Raw genomic sequence first — 16,370 nt, 5'->3', positions numbered from 1 at the left:
GTTCGAGGCCAGCCTGGTCTACAAAGTGAGTTCCAGGACAGCCAGGGCTACACAGAGAAACCCTGTCTCAAAAAACCAAAAAAAAAAAAAAAACCTACACGAATGGTTCCTCCTGGTGCTTGAGCAATAATACGGTCTTTAAGCACGGCATGTGATACAGTGTGAAGACAGTCAGAGCTAGTTAAGGAGTTAATGCTCCTGCAAAGTGTGCTTTGCTATTTGATATTTTAATGACAATTGTCATTACAGAACTTTTACATTTTTTCTCCCTTTTATAGGCTGTCATTATTTGTATCAAAAACAAAGAATTTGAAAAGGCTTCAAAGATTTTGAAAAAATACATGTCCAAGGACCCCACAACTCAGGTAAATTTGACATATTTTTATTCCTGTGACTTAATCCTTCTCACTGGTTTTTTTGGAGCAGTAATGAAAAAGGTTCTTTGTTAGCAATGCCATCTGTCCCAAATGTGGTAAGACACACCATTAACTCCAGCGCTTGGCGAGGTAGATGCAGGCAGATCTTTGCAAGGCCAGCCTGGTCTACATAGTGCGGTCGGCCAGCCAGGAAACTACAGAGTGAGACTTTGTCTCAGGAAAAAATAGTCATCTAAGTGTTCACCTTTAAATACCCAACATCGTGTCAGCTCCCAGCCTCTCAGAGCTTCTGCTTTCGCGGCTTTTGGGAGTCCTGCTTAAGGTTCTGATAATAACTACACAGACACAACTGCATAGTCTAAGGCTGTTGGCCAGTTTGCTTGGGCAGTCTCTCAGCTAGTTTTCTAGCTCAACCTGACTTCTCTGTCGCTGGTCCTTCCGCATGGCTCTTACTGCTCTGCCCACTGCTCCGTCCCACCTTGCGTACACCCTGCTGTGCTTCTCTCTCCTTCCTCTTCTGTCACTCAGGGAGGTGGGAGGACTGCAAGGCTGGGGACTACCTTGAGCTATAGCTAGTTCAAGGCTAGCTTACGCCACACAGTGCTTGACCAGGTTTCACACCTTGGTTTTTATATTTCAGGTAATTCCAACTCTAGCTTCAGTATCTGAGACTGGCTTTTCAAGATTTAGTTTTCTTAAGCTACTTATCTTCCTTGTTCTGTTGGCTTTGTGTTAGAACATTTAAGTAATTGATATCAGATACTCAACAAAAAGTATGGGACTTCCAGCCCTGTCTATATAAACGCTAGCCCTGTAGGCTTGGAAGGCTACTTTGGGAAGGACTTAATATCTCCATTTCCTGTCAAAAGGGTGGAGTCGTTTTGAGCTACATCCTTAGTTGGGTTCCCTTCCCACAACTTGTAATATTTTATAAATGTCAATTTTAGGCTAGGGAATGTAGCTCAATGGTAGGGCATTTGTCTAACATGTCTGGGTGTGAACCCTGGCAGCAAACATGTACACAGCCCACTTTATCCCTTTTTGTTGTTTTGAAGCAAGGCTTCTCTATGTAGCTGTGGCTATTACTGAACTAAGTAGACCAGGCTACCCTCACACTAACAGATATTGCCTGCTGCTACCTCTCAAGTACCATCATGCCTGGCAAGAGCCCCTGGATTTTTGAAGAGCTAGTACATAGTACAAAATCCAAAGGACTTCATTCTCAGAGCCTGTAAAGCTGGGGAAAGTTGCTGGGTGCCGAGCCTGGGAGCCTGAGCTCCATCCCCAAGACAAACACACAATGCGCGCACACACAATGCACGCACACACAGTAAACATGTGATAGACTTAAGTTGCAAGAAATCCAGGAGTGACAAAGCTGCGTGAGACTTGCTTTGTCTGGCATTTACCTGTCGCTGCTCTCAGAGGCAGCCATTTTTAGTCTTACCCTTTCAGAGATGGCATCTACCAGCAAGTCTGCTGTGTGTGCACATAAACCTACTGTGTCCTCCATCTGCACACAGGACACAGAGTCTACGCTGATTTGAACGCTCAGACTTCGTTCTCTTGATATTGTAGCAATGAATTTTGTACTGACATACAATAAAGCTGCTCTTCCCCTTTTTATCACTAGCTGCGTAGTAACCCAGTATGGCCGAACCATGGCTAATCACCCAGTCCTGTGAGTTGCCGGACAGCTTTACAGACGTTTTGCTGGTATTCTGTCTCAGCTCAGCCCTGATGTTTTATCATTCTCTTCCTTTCTCCTGTTGCAATTGTCAATCTTCCATGTAGAAGCTGAGAACTGATCTCCTGAACATTATCCGGGAAAAGAACTTGGCCCACCCTGTTATCCAGAACTTTTCCTATGAGGTCTTCCAGCAGAAGATGTTGCGTTTCCTAGAGAGCCACCTGGATGACACGGAGCCCTACCTCCTCACGGTGTGCCTCGCTCGGCCTTGCCTCAGTTCCCACAGCCATGTTTGGGTCCTTAAGCATGAGTGAAAGTGGAAATTTTGAAGTGAAAAGAGTGTGTGACAGAGACTGGGGTATATCACGACCCTTCTGAATGCTTGTGAGATGCCTAAGATGAGCTAGCTCCTGCCTGTGGCGGGTGGACCTTCGCTGGTTTCTCTTACCTGCATTTATATTCTTTGACATGGGGCCAGTATTGTAGTTAGAGCAGTGCATTCTCCTCTAATCCACGTGGTTCCACAGCAGGGAAGTCTGAGCCGAGAGGCAGATGCACAGTGATTGGAGATGGTATGTGAGGGTGCGAGGGAGGGAAGGAAGGAGAGGCTATGCCTGTGACACAGTCCCCTCGGGCTGGATGGAGGGGATGCCCCTCCTTTTTTTTATTTTGCTTGTACGGATGCTTGAGCACACATTTATGTGGTGCTCATAGAGGCAGCAGGTGTCAGATCCCTGGGGCTGCTGGAGTGATTGTTGTGAGCCCCCTCTGTATGGGTGCTGAATATCAGATTTGGGTCTTCTACAGGAGCCTCCAGCACTCTTAACTGTCCGTGTGTCCCCCCCGCCCCGTACCCCCCAAGATAAGAGTCTTGCCATGTACCCCTTGCCTGCCTGGAAAACTGTGACCCAGGCTGGCCTTGTACACACACACATCCACCTGTCTCTGTGATGGTGCCTCCCGAGTGCTAGGATGAAAGGTGGGGGCCCCCATGCTGTCCTGGTCTTATGAAGACAGTCTCTGAACTCAAGAGATTGCGTGGTGAAGCACAACACTATTCTGTACAGTAAGGCAGTTATGTAAGAAGATCTCCTCAGCACCCCCCAAAAAAGAGAGAGTGAAGTAGGGGACCCAGGATTTTGCTAATGTTAGAAATTGCCTGTTGTAATGGTGGATCTGAGGGGACATCACTTGTAAGGCAGGCAGTTGGCATAGTTGCAGGAAATGTCTGGACGCCAGCTGCCACCCAGACTAAATGCATTCCTTTACACTTGGGATGCCTGGGGCATACTTTGCTTGCCTGAGGATAGAATTGTATCTGAAATGAATGGAACAGTCTAGCGCTTAGAGTAGGAGGAAGACAGATGAGCAGTGTTAGGGCAAGAATGTTCTGCCTAGAGCTTACTGTGTAGTATTGGTAATGATTTTCAAATAGCTGTCTGTAAGACAAAACATATTTGTGGGATGGCCGGGCGTGGTGGCGCACGCCTTTAATCCCAGCACTCGGGAGGCAGAGGCAGGCGGATTTCTGAGTTCGAGGCCANGCGGATTTCTGAGTTCGAGGCCAGCCTGGTCTACAAAGTGAGTTCCAGGACAGCCAAGGCTACACAGAGAAACCCTGCCTCGAAAAACCAAAAAAAAAAAAACATATTTGTGGGAATATAGTTAATAAAATTATATACACAAACTAAAAGTTATTCCTACCTGTAAGGTATCTTAACCAGGCATTGTGTGCCACATCCTTATAATGCCAGCACCCGGGAAACAAGCAGGAAAGTCACAGCAAGTCCAAGGCCAACCTGGTCTATCTTGTGAGTACTGGGCCATCCAGAACTGAATGCTGAGACCTTGTCTCAAAAAATCAAAAAACAAACCAGGAGGGCCCTGGAGAGATGGCTCAGGGGTTAAGAGCATTCACTGCCTGGGTTGGATTTGTAAATGGGTCGCTTATGTGTTGAGTATGATCTTGGTGAAAGAAGCAGACGCTAAGTGAACTTTCGTGGCTTCCTCTTCCTAATGACCCCTTCCTTTCCTAGATGGCTAAAAAAGCTTTGAAATCTGAATCAGCTGCTTCAAGTACAATGAGGGAGGAAAAGCACCCAGAGCCAGTGGAAAAACCACTTAGAGAGCCTCCAAGGTGAGGATGCCCTTTTGTGGTTGTGGGGGAGACATTTTGCTGACATTACCAGGTTATTGGCATATCACACTTTGCGAGACAGAGAACTTGGCCTCAGCTGCCTGGGTCTATGAAGATCCCAGTTGGCACTCCCCCAAGGCTTCTGGTTTTACCTCTCTGTCTCACCTATAACTTGTGGATCAGCCCCCCCACCCCCACCCCTTCTGACTTTGTAACCCAGGCTGGCCAGGAACTCAGCAGTACTCCTTCAGCTTCTCATGTGTTAGGACTTCAGAGCAAGCCAAGTACCTGGATAGATAACTGATGATTTAATTCACTCATGAAGCAGTGTTTAGATAAATGAATCAGAGCTGGGCATGGTGGCACATAGCTTTTTTGGGGGGAGGGGAGTGATGGGGGAAGGGTGCATTCAAGACAGGGTTTCTCTGTGTAGCCCTGACTGTCTTGGAACTCATTCTGTAGACCAGGCTGGCCTCGAACTCAGATCTGCCTGCCTCTGGTAGTGCATAGCTTTTAATTCCAGCACTTAGGAGACAGGCAAGAGGCTCTGAGTTAGAGGCCAGCCTGAACTATATATAGTGAGACCCTGTCTTAAAAACAAATGAAAAGACCTGGTTGCAGATGACAAAGAAAAGGAAGGAAGACAAGTCTAAATCTCAAGTCTGGTGGTTTGACATGAAAACCGTGGGGTAGATCTCCTGCAGAGAGTGGGAGGTATATTTTTATATTTTTGGTTGTGAGCTTTTAACCTTTAACGGGTGAGCCATCTCTCCAGCACTGGCACATTTTTATATAACCACAATTGTAGAGGTATGAGGGTCCATATGTAGTGATTGCCTTCTTGTTGGCATGCCAGCTGATGGTGAGGGAGGAGTATGTGCGTCTGCCTCCCCTGGTATGAGTACACTGGTGGTTCACCTAGGGGCTCTGCCCTGATGGCCTTCTCCAATCCTAGTTATTTGCTGGGACTCTGTCTTCAAACCAGGAGTTAAATGTCAACATGTGACTCACCGAGACCATATCTAAATCATAGCACCCTGGTGTGAAGTACAGAGGGCCACATGGGTCCTAAAATAAAACGTTCCACAGCAGGACACTAACAAGAAAAGACAGGGTTTTCTGTTTATTCAGTTGCTACTTTGTGAAGCGTGTCTAAGCATCCACAATGAGTGAGATGTCCTTTTTTTATGGTTAGACTTCTCCAATTTTTGACATTTTTTTTATTTTACTTGTGTGCATGTGTGTGTGTGGTAAATGTGGGTCCTGTGGAGTCCAGAAGAGAGGTTTGAGTCGCTGGAGCTGGATTTAGACACAGCTGAGGACGAGCCGCCTGCTGCAGGTGCTGGGGCTGAGTTTGGGTCCTGCAAGAGTAGCTAGAGCTGAGTCCCCAGCTTTTGAATGTTGGTTTAAAAAACAGCTCTGCACTTGCAGGAACTAAACCACCAACCAAGGAGTGCACGTGGAGGGACCCATGGCTCCAGCCACATATGTAGCAGAGGATGGCCTAGTCGGGCATCCGTGGGAGGAGAGACCATTGGTCCTGTGAAGGCTCAAAGCCACAGTGTAGGGAATGCCAGAACCAGGAAGTAGGAGTGGGTGGGTTGGTGAGCAGGGGCAGGAGGGGTGGGATAGGGGGTTTTCAGGAGGGGAAACCAGGAAAGGGGGTAACATTTGAAATGCAAATAAAATATCTAAAAAAACCAAAAACAACTTTGCGTGTGTGAGACAGTGTAACATGCTTGTCAGTGAAGATCGGCCAGCCTTCGGGCTGTCAGTTTGCCTTTTCCTGACAGACTTTTCTGTAAACTTACTAGGGATCAATAAAATGTTTGCAAAACTTAGTCACATTGCTCTTAGACCAAGTGGTGGCACACACACCACTTTCTCAGGAAATGGATTCTAAATGTACTGTGGATCTAGCCCACTAGTTGCTTCTCATATGAGGTCTGGAGTGAGACTGTAGCATTGTCAGTTGGTTGCCCAGGTAGATGTGAGGTTAGCAGGTGCTGCCCAGAGCTCTTACATGATGGAAAGCATTGCTTTGATCTTGCAGACTAAAAGGGTTGTCAGCACACAGACTAGGGTGCTCTTGGTTCCTGCAAGGTTCTCCTGTTTGGAGTTGAAACTTGATACAACTTAAATTGTGCTCATTAAGTGAAGGGTTTTTTTTATAAACAACAGCTGTTGAAAGAAAGCAGCCTGTCTCCCCCCTCCCCCCCCCCATGTTTTTTGTCTTGGCTTGTTCTTATTTTGGTGGGCAGTCTTGAAGAGGCCTCTGAAGCCTTCTATTTCACTATAATAGTCCTGCCTACTTAGGTTTGTTTGCACTGGGGATGCTGACTATCCTGTGTGTGCTTTATCAGCAGACAGCCTCAGAACCCTCCAGCCACCATCGGGATCAGGACTCTGAAGGCAGCTTTCAAAGCTCTGTCTACTGCACAAGACTCAGAGGCCGCTTTTGCAAAACTGGACCAGAAAGATCTGGTACTTGCTAATCTGGCATCCCCATCATCACCAGCCCACAAACACAAGAGACCCAGGAAAGATGAACATGAAAGCGCAGCTCCTGCTGAGGGTGAGGGAGGCTCAGACCGACAGCCCAGGAACAGTCCCATGACAATAAGCAGATTGCTGTTGGAGGAGGACAGCCAGAGTACTGAGCCCAGCCCAGGCCTCAACTCCTCCCAAGAGGCCATGTCAGCATCCAAGCCCAGAGTTCTCAACCAACCCCACCCGGGGGAGAAGAAGCCCAAGTATGAAGACCTTCTTTGTAGGAGTTTGGGGGCTGGTTGGCGGGCCTGGTTGGGCCTGGTTTTACTTCCATGAATGACGTAATCTTCAGCTAAGCTACTCTCCACCAAGGCTTGCTCAGACTGCTAGGATGAGACTGGAGCAGGGAGTGACAATGTGGCAGTCCCTGCCAGCTCCCGAGGCTGCTGTAGGCTGCAGGGCACTGCCCTAGGGCATGAGTAAGCAGGAAAGGGTTCTGACCCGTCTGCCTGTTGGTCTGAGTGCCTCAAGGACGAAATATCAGCCTTATTTGTACAATTTGTCTGAAGTTGGGCCTCATTATACTTGATATTTATGAAAGACCAGTGAGTACTTAGTTTTATACCTTTGATGAGCATTTGAGACCCAGCAAATTCAGCAAAGATTTCCCAGTCTTCTATGTTCTGCTAGCTGCTGTTGGACAGTGGTTAGAATATGTCAATTAAGTTTATCGCCATCACGACTCCCAGCCTGGGTTTTGAGTCCCGCTGCCCTTTGTGCCCCGTGTGGACCCCGCTCCAGGCACTGGTTTGCTTGTGCTCTCAGAACATACTGTTTGTTTCTCCCACTGTGCACTTACCTCCTCTCAGTCCCCCATGGCCTGCCACCCCTCCATTGGTGCTTCCAAGGGGAGAGGAACCTAGGTGTGCGCACTTCTATACTAGCTTACGGAGTCTGCGGTGCTCGCTCCGTGCGATGGTGGTAGCCCTATTGTATAGATGAGGAAGGCTCAGAAAAGTTACTAGCTCACCTGATGTCACTCAGCCGAAAGGAGCAAGCCTGGGTGTCTGGGGTCTTAAGCTGCATGATGCTGGACAGCAGCTGAGGCCACGTATACAGTTCCTCTCCTGAAACTCCCCCTTCCCCATGAACCCTTGTATAGCTGTCCCTGCCTCCCAAGGCCATTGCCATCTCTGCACACTGTTGTGTATTGTGATTGTTTGGAGACCCTATCCTGCCCTGCGCTGTGAAAGGCCGTGGCGTGTGATGACATGGCTTCCTTGCGCTGGGCGCACTCTTACATTCAGAAACAAGTCACTGGCACAAGTTCTTTACACCTTGTCCTATGTGGTCCATGATCCATTTATACCTCACAGGACCCCGTGAGGTGTGGGTGCTGCCCCCCGTGAGTAGATGGAGAAACATGAGCGTGCAGGGTGCCGGCAGGGTTGTAAGTAGGAGTCTGTGAAGGTTGTAGGCATACCCAGAGCTGTTCTATGCCCAGGCATGAAGTATGACGGGTACACGGTGGTAAAGGTTGACAGAAACCCACCAGTCACTTGTTCCTGTCAATAGAGTTTGACAGGACATAGCCACGTCCAGCAGGTAGGACTTGTATGTTGCTCCCACGGTACTCTGGCTGTGAAACAGGGAGTGGTGACAGACACGGTGAGGCTTGCAGAGCTGAAAACACTGTCCCGTGAGCCCCTCCTGAGGAAACGTGAGGTACCCTAGGAGCTTGGGGGGGTTCCCGTGCCTGCTCACACAAGTCTCGGGTGGACTACAGCCTGTGGACCAATGTGAGGCTGGCCTTGAGGGAGTAGGAAAGTACCAGGTGTGTTGTGAAGAACAATCCTGGCAGTACTCCTGCTTGTACATGGACATGGAAACCCTGGTGTTAGTGAGTGTTGGGAGAAGGCAGCACAGAGAGAGACAGGGATGGGCTATCCGGCCAGATCTTGAGGGCATCAGAGCCAGGCAGGCAGGCAGCTTCTTAAACTGAGGGTCACAGTTGCAGACTTTTTTTTAGGGTATATGTCCCCAGGCCTGTGAGGCATCACTGAGGGGAGGGTGGGAAGCTGGTGACAGCTGCGGGTAAGCAGGGAAAACCTGGGGTAGCCAGGGACAGGAAGACTCAGTAAGGAAAGGCAGCTAGGAGACACTGCCTGAAAGGCCACGCCAGAACACCGAGGGGTTAGCACCTTGTACATGGTAGATATTTGCTTGGGGCTTACTGATCAAGTAGAAGGGATTCTTAGACCTTGTATGTAAGGGTTATCATCCCCCAGATGTCTGGAAACCAGTGGAGGGTTAGGGTTTGTTCATTTGGAAGAGGGGAGGGGACAAAGCCTCAACAAAACCCAGCAGCCACAGGCTAGTTCACAAGTCCCTGCTAGACCAGTGTTCATGAAATTTAAACAACGAGGAACTGAGGAACATAAGGATCCAGAAATGGCCTGGCTTTTCCTGAGCCACACAGCCACCTGACAGCTAGAAGGATGCTATTCTCAGTCCCCTGCACACAGGAGCCATGAACAGCTGCAGTGACCAGGGCATGTTACATGGGTGCGGAGCCTCCAGGCAGTCCCTATTAAAATGTGTGTGCCACAGGCAGTTCTGAGAGCTGGAGAAGGACAGGTTCCTAACAGCCTGCCTCTGAAGTCTGCAGAGAGGACAGAACAGCAGTTCCAGGGAAATGGTGGCTGGCAGGGAACCAAGGTTAAAGCTGACTCCCGGTGAGGGTTGGAGAGTAGAGGACAGTTACCTGTCTGTCTGTCAATAATAATCCAGAGTAAAACTGAAAAGAAAGAGGCTTGTAAAATGTCTGTCACTTTGTTTCACATAAATTGTTCTCAAAATTTAACCCAAATTAAGCATGGTATACATTGTCTACTTGGTTTGATAATTTAGGAAAACCACAAAAGAGGAATGGGGGGGGGGGGGCTGACTAGCTTTGTTATTTTAAGCCAGGGTGTAACCAGCTCTATGTGGCCTCAGACTGACAGATAGGAAGGAGCAGAGGCTCTCTGCATTGGGATCAGTAGTTTTAGGCTGGGGGTGTAGCTCAGTTGGTAGAGTGCTTGTCTGGCATGCATGAAGCCCTTGGTTTGGTCCTCAGCCACAAAAGTCCTGGTATTCCACCCTCGTAATTCGAGCCCTTGGTGGAGGTTAGAAGATTGGTAAATTAAGGTCGTCTTTGATGATATAGTGCATTCAAGGCCAGCGTGGGCAACTGAACCTTGTCACAAAGGAAAAAAAGGAGAAATTGATTTAAGTTTGCTGAGCCAGGAAGAGGCTTGTAGGTGGAGTAGTAACGCACAGAGGCTAAGCAGTCTGGGCTGCTGTAGGTCAGCACTTCTCATCCTGTGCGTCTCAACTCAGGGGTGGTGGGGGGTGTCAAACGACCCTTTTCACAGGGGTCCTATATTAGATAGTCACAATTCATCACAGTAGCAAAATTAGAGTCATGAAGTAACAATGAAAATTTTATGGTGTGGGTCACCACAACAGGAGGGACGGTATTAAAGGGCCACAGCATGAGGAAGGTTGAGCATCACTGCTGTAGGTGTAACATGTGGTGTAGCCAAGGTAGGGAATGGCCTGGTCTCATAGGGCATAGAGGAGGAGTGTGCTGGTTCTGTTGTCGATCATCTGCATTTCAGGCCAGCTTTGAACTGCGATTTCCCCATCGTAGTCTCCCAAGTACCCTCACGACATGTACGGAGCACTGTGCCTAGTTGATACGCTTTTGTGATGTCGCCTTAGTGGGGAGAAAAGGCTGGTGTAATACTGATGAAAGTCATCTTGAGCTTAATCCAGGAACAAGGAGGGTACCAAAGTCAGGGTAAATACAGGAGAATGGTGCTGCAAGGAGAGGGAGGAGCCTGAACCTTTGACGTCAGAAACGTACTGAGATCTTTAAAGGAGCCCAAAAGACTGGCTATGTTGATGAATACCTGTTGAGAATCCCAACATTCAGAAGGGTGAGGCAGGAGGGTTGAGAGCTCAGAGTGTCACCCTATCTAAAAACAAAATGAAGCACTAAGCAAATAAGAAAATTACAGTTTTGAGGGAGAGGGACTTTACTCAGTACCCAATTTGACGCTTGGCCCTGCAGGCTGGGACGTGTATGTTCATGCATGAAGATGCCTGGAAAAATGACAGCGAGTTTGAACATTGTGTAGTGAACCCCAAGTATGTTCTGAAAGGGAGCCCAGTTGAGTGTCGGGGTGGGGGCAGGGAGTGTTTCCTGGCTCACTTTGATTGTTTTCCCCTAGAGCATCCAAAGACAAGTGGAACAGCCCTAACGGGCTTGAAGAAAAGGAAGTTTGGTTGGAAGAGGACCAGCTGTTTGAAATTCAGGGTAAGCCCTCCTGCAGATGTTTGCTGAAAGGTGACGCATGGTAACTGTCAGGTTCAAGCCTCTGCCCCCTAGTTAGACCGCCACTCCACCTGATCTCATTTGGAATCAGATTGCTTGGTTTCGTTTGCACACAGGATCTTTCTAGCCCAGGCTAGTCTTCATTTTAGCATCTTCCTATCTCAGCCTCCCAGGTTCGGGGATCACGGGCATGGAATCACATTCGCCTCCCCGAGTTTCTCTTTCCTCTTTTGTTTTCTAGGTGGGAAGACAGGATTTCGTATAGTCCAGTCTTGCCCCTGCTTCCTAAGCTTGGAACTGGAAGCATCCACCATCACACCTATTTTTTCCTTTTTATTTATTTGTTTTGGAGACAGGGCCTCTTGGGGTACATAGCCCTGGTTGGCCTGAAGCACTATATAGACCAGGCCTTGAACTCCCTTGTCTGTCTCCTGAGTGCTAGGTCTCCTTTTAAAAAAATTAAAATTACATTTGATTGATTGATTGATTGATTGATTAGGGTGTAGAGGTAGCATGTATGCATGTAGGAGTCAGGGCGACTTGTTTTCATATCCCCATGTAAACTCTAAACTGCATATTCGTTTCATGTTTTCCAGCAGCACCAGGTGAAGACAGGTCATCCAGTTTAACAAGAAAGCAGGTAATTTAATACTTGATGTATGGGTCCTTCGCCTACACTTAAGACTTTGTTTTTAATTGTGTGTGTGGGGGTGGGGGCCGGGCTTGTGACTGCAGTGCCCACAGACTCCAGAACAATGTCAGGTCCTCCAAAGCTGCAGGTCCAGGTGATTGGGAGCCAAAACTGGTATGTCTGTGTACCACGTGTGTACCTGATGTCTGAGAGGCCAGAGACAGTTGTGAGCTGCCCCGTGGATGCTGGGACCAGGTTCCCTGGAAAGACGACCAGGGCACACTCCTAACTACCGCCTCAGCAGCGGCCCTTGACTCTTCTCTGATACGAGTTTTTACAAGATCCAGTAAAGCAAGTCCCCTTCTCGGGCACAGTTTACCCATGCACCTAGCAAAAATGCCTCTCAAGGTAATTCAAGATAGGTTCAAACGCTGAATTTTGTTGTTTTGCTTTTTGGTACAAGAGGTAAACCCAAGCTGGGTGTGGTGGCNCACACCTTTAATCCCAGCACTTGGGAGGCAGAGGCAGGTGAATTTCTGAGTTCGAGGCCAGCCTGGTCTACAGAGTGAGTTCCAGGACAGCCAGGGCTACACAGAGAAACCCTGTCTCGAAAAACCAAAAAAAAAAAAAAAAAAAAGAGGTAAACCCAGAGCTCACACACGCTTGGCCAGCACTGTGCACTAAGCTGTACCCTGCTCCTTTTGCTTCTTTCTTACTTGTAAGTTTCATTGGTTTCAGAATTTTTTTGTGTTTGTGTGTATGTATATGTGTTTATGTGTTTAGTTTTGGGGAATTTTTTTCTGTATGTGAGTGTTTTGCCTGCATGTATGTCTGTGTACCACGTGTATACAGTGCCTCAGGAAGCCAGATCTCCTTAAACTAGAGTTTACAGATGGCTGTGATCCACCGTGCAAGTACAGGAAACTAAACCAGGGTCTTCTCCAAGATCATCGAGTGCTTCTGACCGTGGAGCCTCTGTCCAGCCTCATAGCATGATTATCAGTGAAGGACGATAAGTCAGGACATCGATCATTGCTAACTGTCCAGACTCTCAGTGTTGACTTGCTCTTTGTAGTATAGTTTTAGACAGTGTCTCCCTGTAGCTCTGGCTGTCCTTGAAACAGAGATGCAGCTGCCTCTGCCTCCCCATGCTGTGGCAGGCGCCACACTCGGCTTGTAGCTCATCGTTAACCCTGCTGTTGGATTCAGAGCATGCTCAGGATTGTTGAGTTTGATTTGATCAGTATGTTGGGAATGAGGTGAGTGGCAACACATTTTGACAAGTCGTTTGGTTTCCTATTGCAGAAGTGGACCATAGAAGAAAGCGAGTGGGTGAAGGATGGAGTGCGAAAATACGGTGAAGGAAACTGGGCTGCCATTTCTAAAAGTTACCCCTTTGTCAACCGAACAGCTGTGATGATTAAAGACCGCTGGCGGACCATGAAAAAACTGGGCATGAACTGAGAAAGGGTTTCCTAGCCACAGGACTCACTAGAGCACGGTTCTCAACAGTAGCCCCTGTGCTGTGACGTCTGTTTCAGAAGCAAGACTGAGATGAGAATTGTGGCATCCTCCTCCCGAGTGGGAGGTCCTGGGACCCTCCCGTCACTGTTGCTGGAGATCATGGAGCTAAAAAGCAAAGCCAGGACTAGCCGTGACCACAGCCGAGGCGACAGGCAGGCCCAAGGCTGGGACAGTGCCAGAAGATCATTAGTGTTTCCCTTTAGTGCTTTGCTTCAATTTGAATCCCTAGTAATCCATAAAATCTTCTAAGAAATGATAGAATCCATTAGGAGCACATACGATCTCATGACCTGTTAAAAACCAGAAATGTGAACGTTTCCGGGAATGAATTTAATCCTCGTTGAGTTTCAGTACAAAGGAGCTCTGTGCGTTGAGCCCAGATGAGAGATTTTTTCAGTCCCTGTGGAATCAGATTCTTTAAAAAAAAAAAAAAGAAAGAAAAAAAAAACTGTTCAGCTACTTGTGACCACCCCTGGACCTGCCTGCCTCAGCCCCACATTGATGAATGCTAGGCTACATGGCGGGTTCATCCACCACACTTCTCACGGGGTCGGGGTGGGACAAGTGGTATTTGGTTAAATGGTGATTGTAGATAAGCTTAGCCGCCCCTTCCCTCCTCCACCCACCCCTTTCTCAGAGCCCTTCCTTATGCTGGACTTTTAAAGCGTAAAAATCATTTGTTGAGTATCATGCCTAACTCCCCCTCTGTGATACAGTTGCTCTCCCACCTCCCTGGTCTTGCTTTGTTCATGTCTTGCCCCAAACTCTGCTCTCCCCTTCTCCTTTTGTACGGTGTTGTGCTTGCTGTCTCTCAGACACCCTTACAGACTGTCTTTTTAGCAAAAACAAAAACAACAGAAAAAAAAATTGAGTCAATTGTTTTCTGTAATCTTTTTTTAAATCTGAGAATGAGTTGTTCCTACTTGTAACGGTCTTCATTAAAGTCTTGCTTCTCTCAAGTTTCTATAGCTGGTTCTTGGCAGTGCAGCTTGCATTCGCGGGCTGCCGTGCAGTGCCGCTGAGTTGGTATGGAGCCACTTTGCTACCCTTGGATGTGGCCACACATGCTGTAGGCTTTTCCCGTACCTCCAGGTATCACTTTATCTAGGGACTAAAGAATCCTGACTTTCTGTCTGCTGAGTGAGAGAATGGCAAAGTTAGAGATGTGCCAGAGCTTCCATTTTGTCTTTAACTTGATTGACATGTGGAGAGTGCAGTTTAGCCCCTGTCAGCCATAGCTGCCATTTGATACTCCTGCTGTCTTAGCAGCCACCACGAGAAGCCACAGGGAGTGAGACCCAGAGCTGCTCGAGGCTCCGTGTAGCTGTCACCAGTGGTGGCCTCCTCCAACCCTGACTAGAATCCTGCTTTCTTCCCCTCAATCTCATCATTAGAGGGCTCTTCCCGGGAGATGGGTAAGGCTGATGAATTAAAGAGGCCAAATACCCTAGTTAGCATGTGTCATGTTTCCACAGGACTTAAGTGTGTTTATGCAGGGCTCCTTTCTGTCAAACTATGGATGCATCTGGCACTACTTCTTCGTACATTAAAATGTTTATTTAGCTGGGTGTGGTGGCCAATGTCTTTGATCTCAGCACCCAGAGGCAGGCAGATTTCTGAGTTTAAGACCAGCCTGGAGAGAGGCTCAGTGGTTAAGAGCACTGGCTGCTCTTCTGGAGGTCCTGGGTGCTGGGAATTGAACCCACATGGCACCTCACAACCCTCTATAACTGTAGTCCCATGGGATCGTATGCCCTCTTCTGGCATGCAGGTGTATGCACAGACAAAGCACCAGTATACATGAAATATTTAAAGAACAGTGTGGTTACATAGGAGACTCTGCACTGCACCTTACCCCCCAAAAGTGAGAAAATCTCCATGTATGCTCTGAGCTTTGCTCTAGGCCAGGGAATGTGTTGGCTAGATGCTACCCTGGTGTTGAATAGACTGTCAGCAGCACCCTAGCCATTTGCTGTAAGAGAGACTTCATCCCAGCTAGCTTTTGTCACTATGCATAATGGCTGTAAATAAACTTGCCACATATTTAATCTACAGGAAGCGAGAACTGAGAGAACAGCTCCAAGGATGGATGGATGGATAGACAGACGGACAGATGGATGGAAAGCTCTCTTGTGGTTAAATACTTTTCTAACACCCATAATGTAGATCTGGCAAGCTACTTTCTTGAGATGAAAGCAAAATTCCTCTGTGAGCCAACAGGGGGTGGGGGGCTTGTGCATGGCACCTCTATTACAGAAGATCTACAATGGCTCTGAAACCGGTCCTGAGTGTGGCGTGTGGGGTTAATGATTAGCTGGCGGCTTGGCTGACTTCCTTTCCACGGGACTGTGAGCAGCTCACCTGCAGAAGAATCCACAGAAGGCAGCATGTTCTCTTTGCTCCTCGTGGCCGAGCTGGTAGTGCTGAGCCTCGTGACTTCTGTTAAGAGCCAGGAGACAGATCCCCTACACGGCTCCAAGGACCAGCCACTCTTCCGAGGAGCTGATCGGAATGACTTTGCCATCGTGGTCCCTCCAGGAGCAATCGAATGTTTCTGGCAATTTGCTGACCAGATGGGATACCTCTACTTCAGCTACGAGGTGCGTGGAGGCCTCTGGCCATACCTTTTATAAAGTGAGCCAGGCTTTTGATGAAGCCAAGGTCTGGTTCTCTATAAGGCTGTGGCTGCCACTTGTGAATCTTCAGTTAGAGAGCAATTCTGGGTGAGAGAGACTTGAACAGCCAGCAACGGGAGCTAAAGCATACGGCTTGGTCTAGAACTAGAAGCTACACAAGTGTGTTCCAATCCAATGAACAAGAGAGGTGACCTTTAGCTTTCCTCAGATATGAGGAAAGACAACACGTGCTAAAATAGTCACATAATTGTGGGGCACACACCTTTAATCCCAGAACTCAGGAAGCAGAGGCAGGGGGATCTCTAAATTCAAGGTCAGCTTGGTCTACAGAGTGAGTTCCAGGACAGTCAGGGCTACACAGAGAAACTTGTCAATAAAGAAGAAACGAGGCCGGACATGGTGGCGCATGCCTTTAGTCCCAGCACTCGGGAGGCAGAGGCAGGCAGATTTCTGAGTTCGAGGCCAGCCTGGTCTACAAAGTGAGTTCCAGGACAGCCAGGGCTA

General features: G+C 48.1%; 2 protein-coding genes across 7 annotated transcripts in view; both read left to right on the top strand.

Moving 5' to 3' along the window:
* The window catches only part of Terf2 (telomeric repeat binding factor 2), a 25,881-nt gene extending 11,694 nt beyond the window's left edge, over nucleotides 1–14,187 (top strand). Inside the window, exons 4-11 of one of the 6 annotated variants that reach the window (XM_021169695.2) lie at nucleotides 279–365; nucleotides 2,172–2,318; nucleotides 4,104–4,204; nucleotides 6,571–6,688; nucleotides 10,812–10,888; nucleotides 10,972–11,057; nucleotides 11,675–11,715; nucleotides 13,012–14,172. In XM_021169695.2, coding sequence (XP_021025354.1) covers nucleotides 279–365; nucleotides 2,172–2,318; nucleotides 4,104–4,204; nucleotides 6,571–6,688; nucleotides 10,812–10,888; nucleotides 10,972–11,057; nucleotides 11,675–11,715; nucleotides 13,012–13,170 — 816 coding nt within the window. In that variant the 3' untranslated portion in view covers nucleotides 13,171–14,172. Of the gene's footprint in view, nucleotides 1–278; nucleotides 366–2,171; nucleotides 2,319–4,103; nucleotides 4,205–6,567; nucleotides 8,026–10,811; nucleotides 10,889–10,971; nucleotides 11,058–11,671; nucleotides 11,716–13,011 lie in introns of those variants that run through there. The other 5 variants (XM_021169693.1, XM_021169690.2, XM_021169691.2 and 2 more) reach the window with 5 other exon arrangements.
* Nucleotides 14,188–15,602: 1,415 nt separating this feature from the next.
* Tmed6 (transmembrane p24 trafficking protein 6) overlaps nucleotides 15,603–16,370 on the top strand; it is a 4,107-nt gene continuing 3,339 nt past the window's right edge. Inside the window, exon 1 of the mRNA XM_021171123.2 lies at nucleotides 15,603–15,834. Coding sequence (XP_021026782.1) covers nucleotides 15,618–15,834 — 217 coding nt within the window. The 5' untranslated portion in view covers nucleotides 15,603–15,617. The remainder of the gene's footprint in view (nucleotides 15,835–16,370) is intronic.

Source organism: Mus caroli, chromosome 8 (genome assembly GCF_900094665.2).
Source record: "Mus caroli chromosome 8, CAROLI_EIJ_v1.1, whole genome shotgun sequence".
In the NCBI taxonomy this organism is placed as follows: Eukaryota; Metazoa; Chordata; class Mammalia; order Rodentia; family Muridae; genus Mus; species Mus caroli.
Note: the sequence above shows the minus strand (reverse complement) of the source record. Positions and strands in the feature narration are given on the sequence as shown.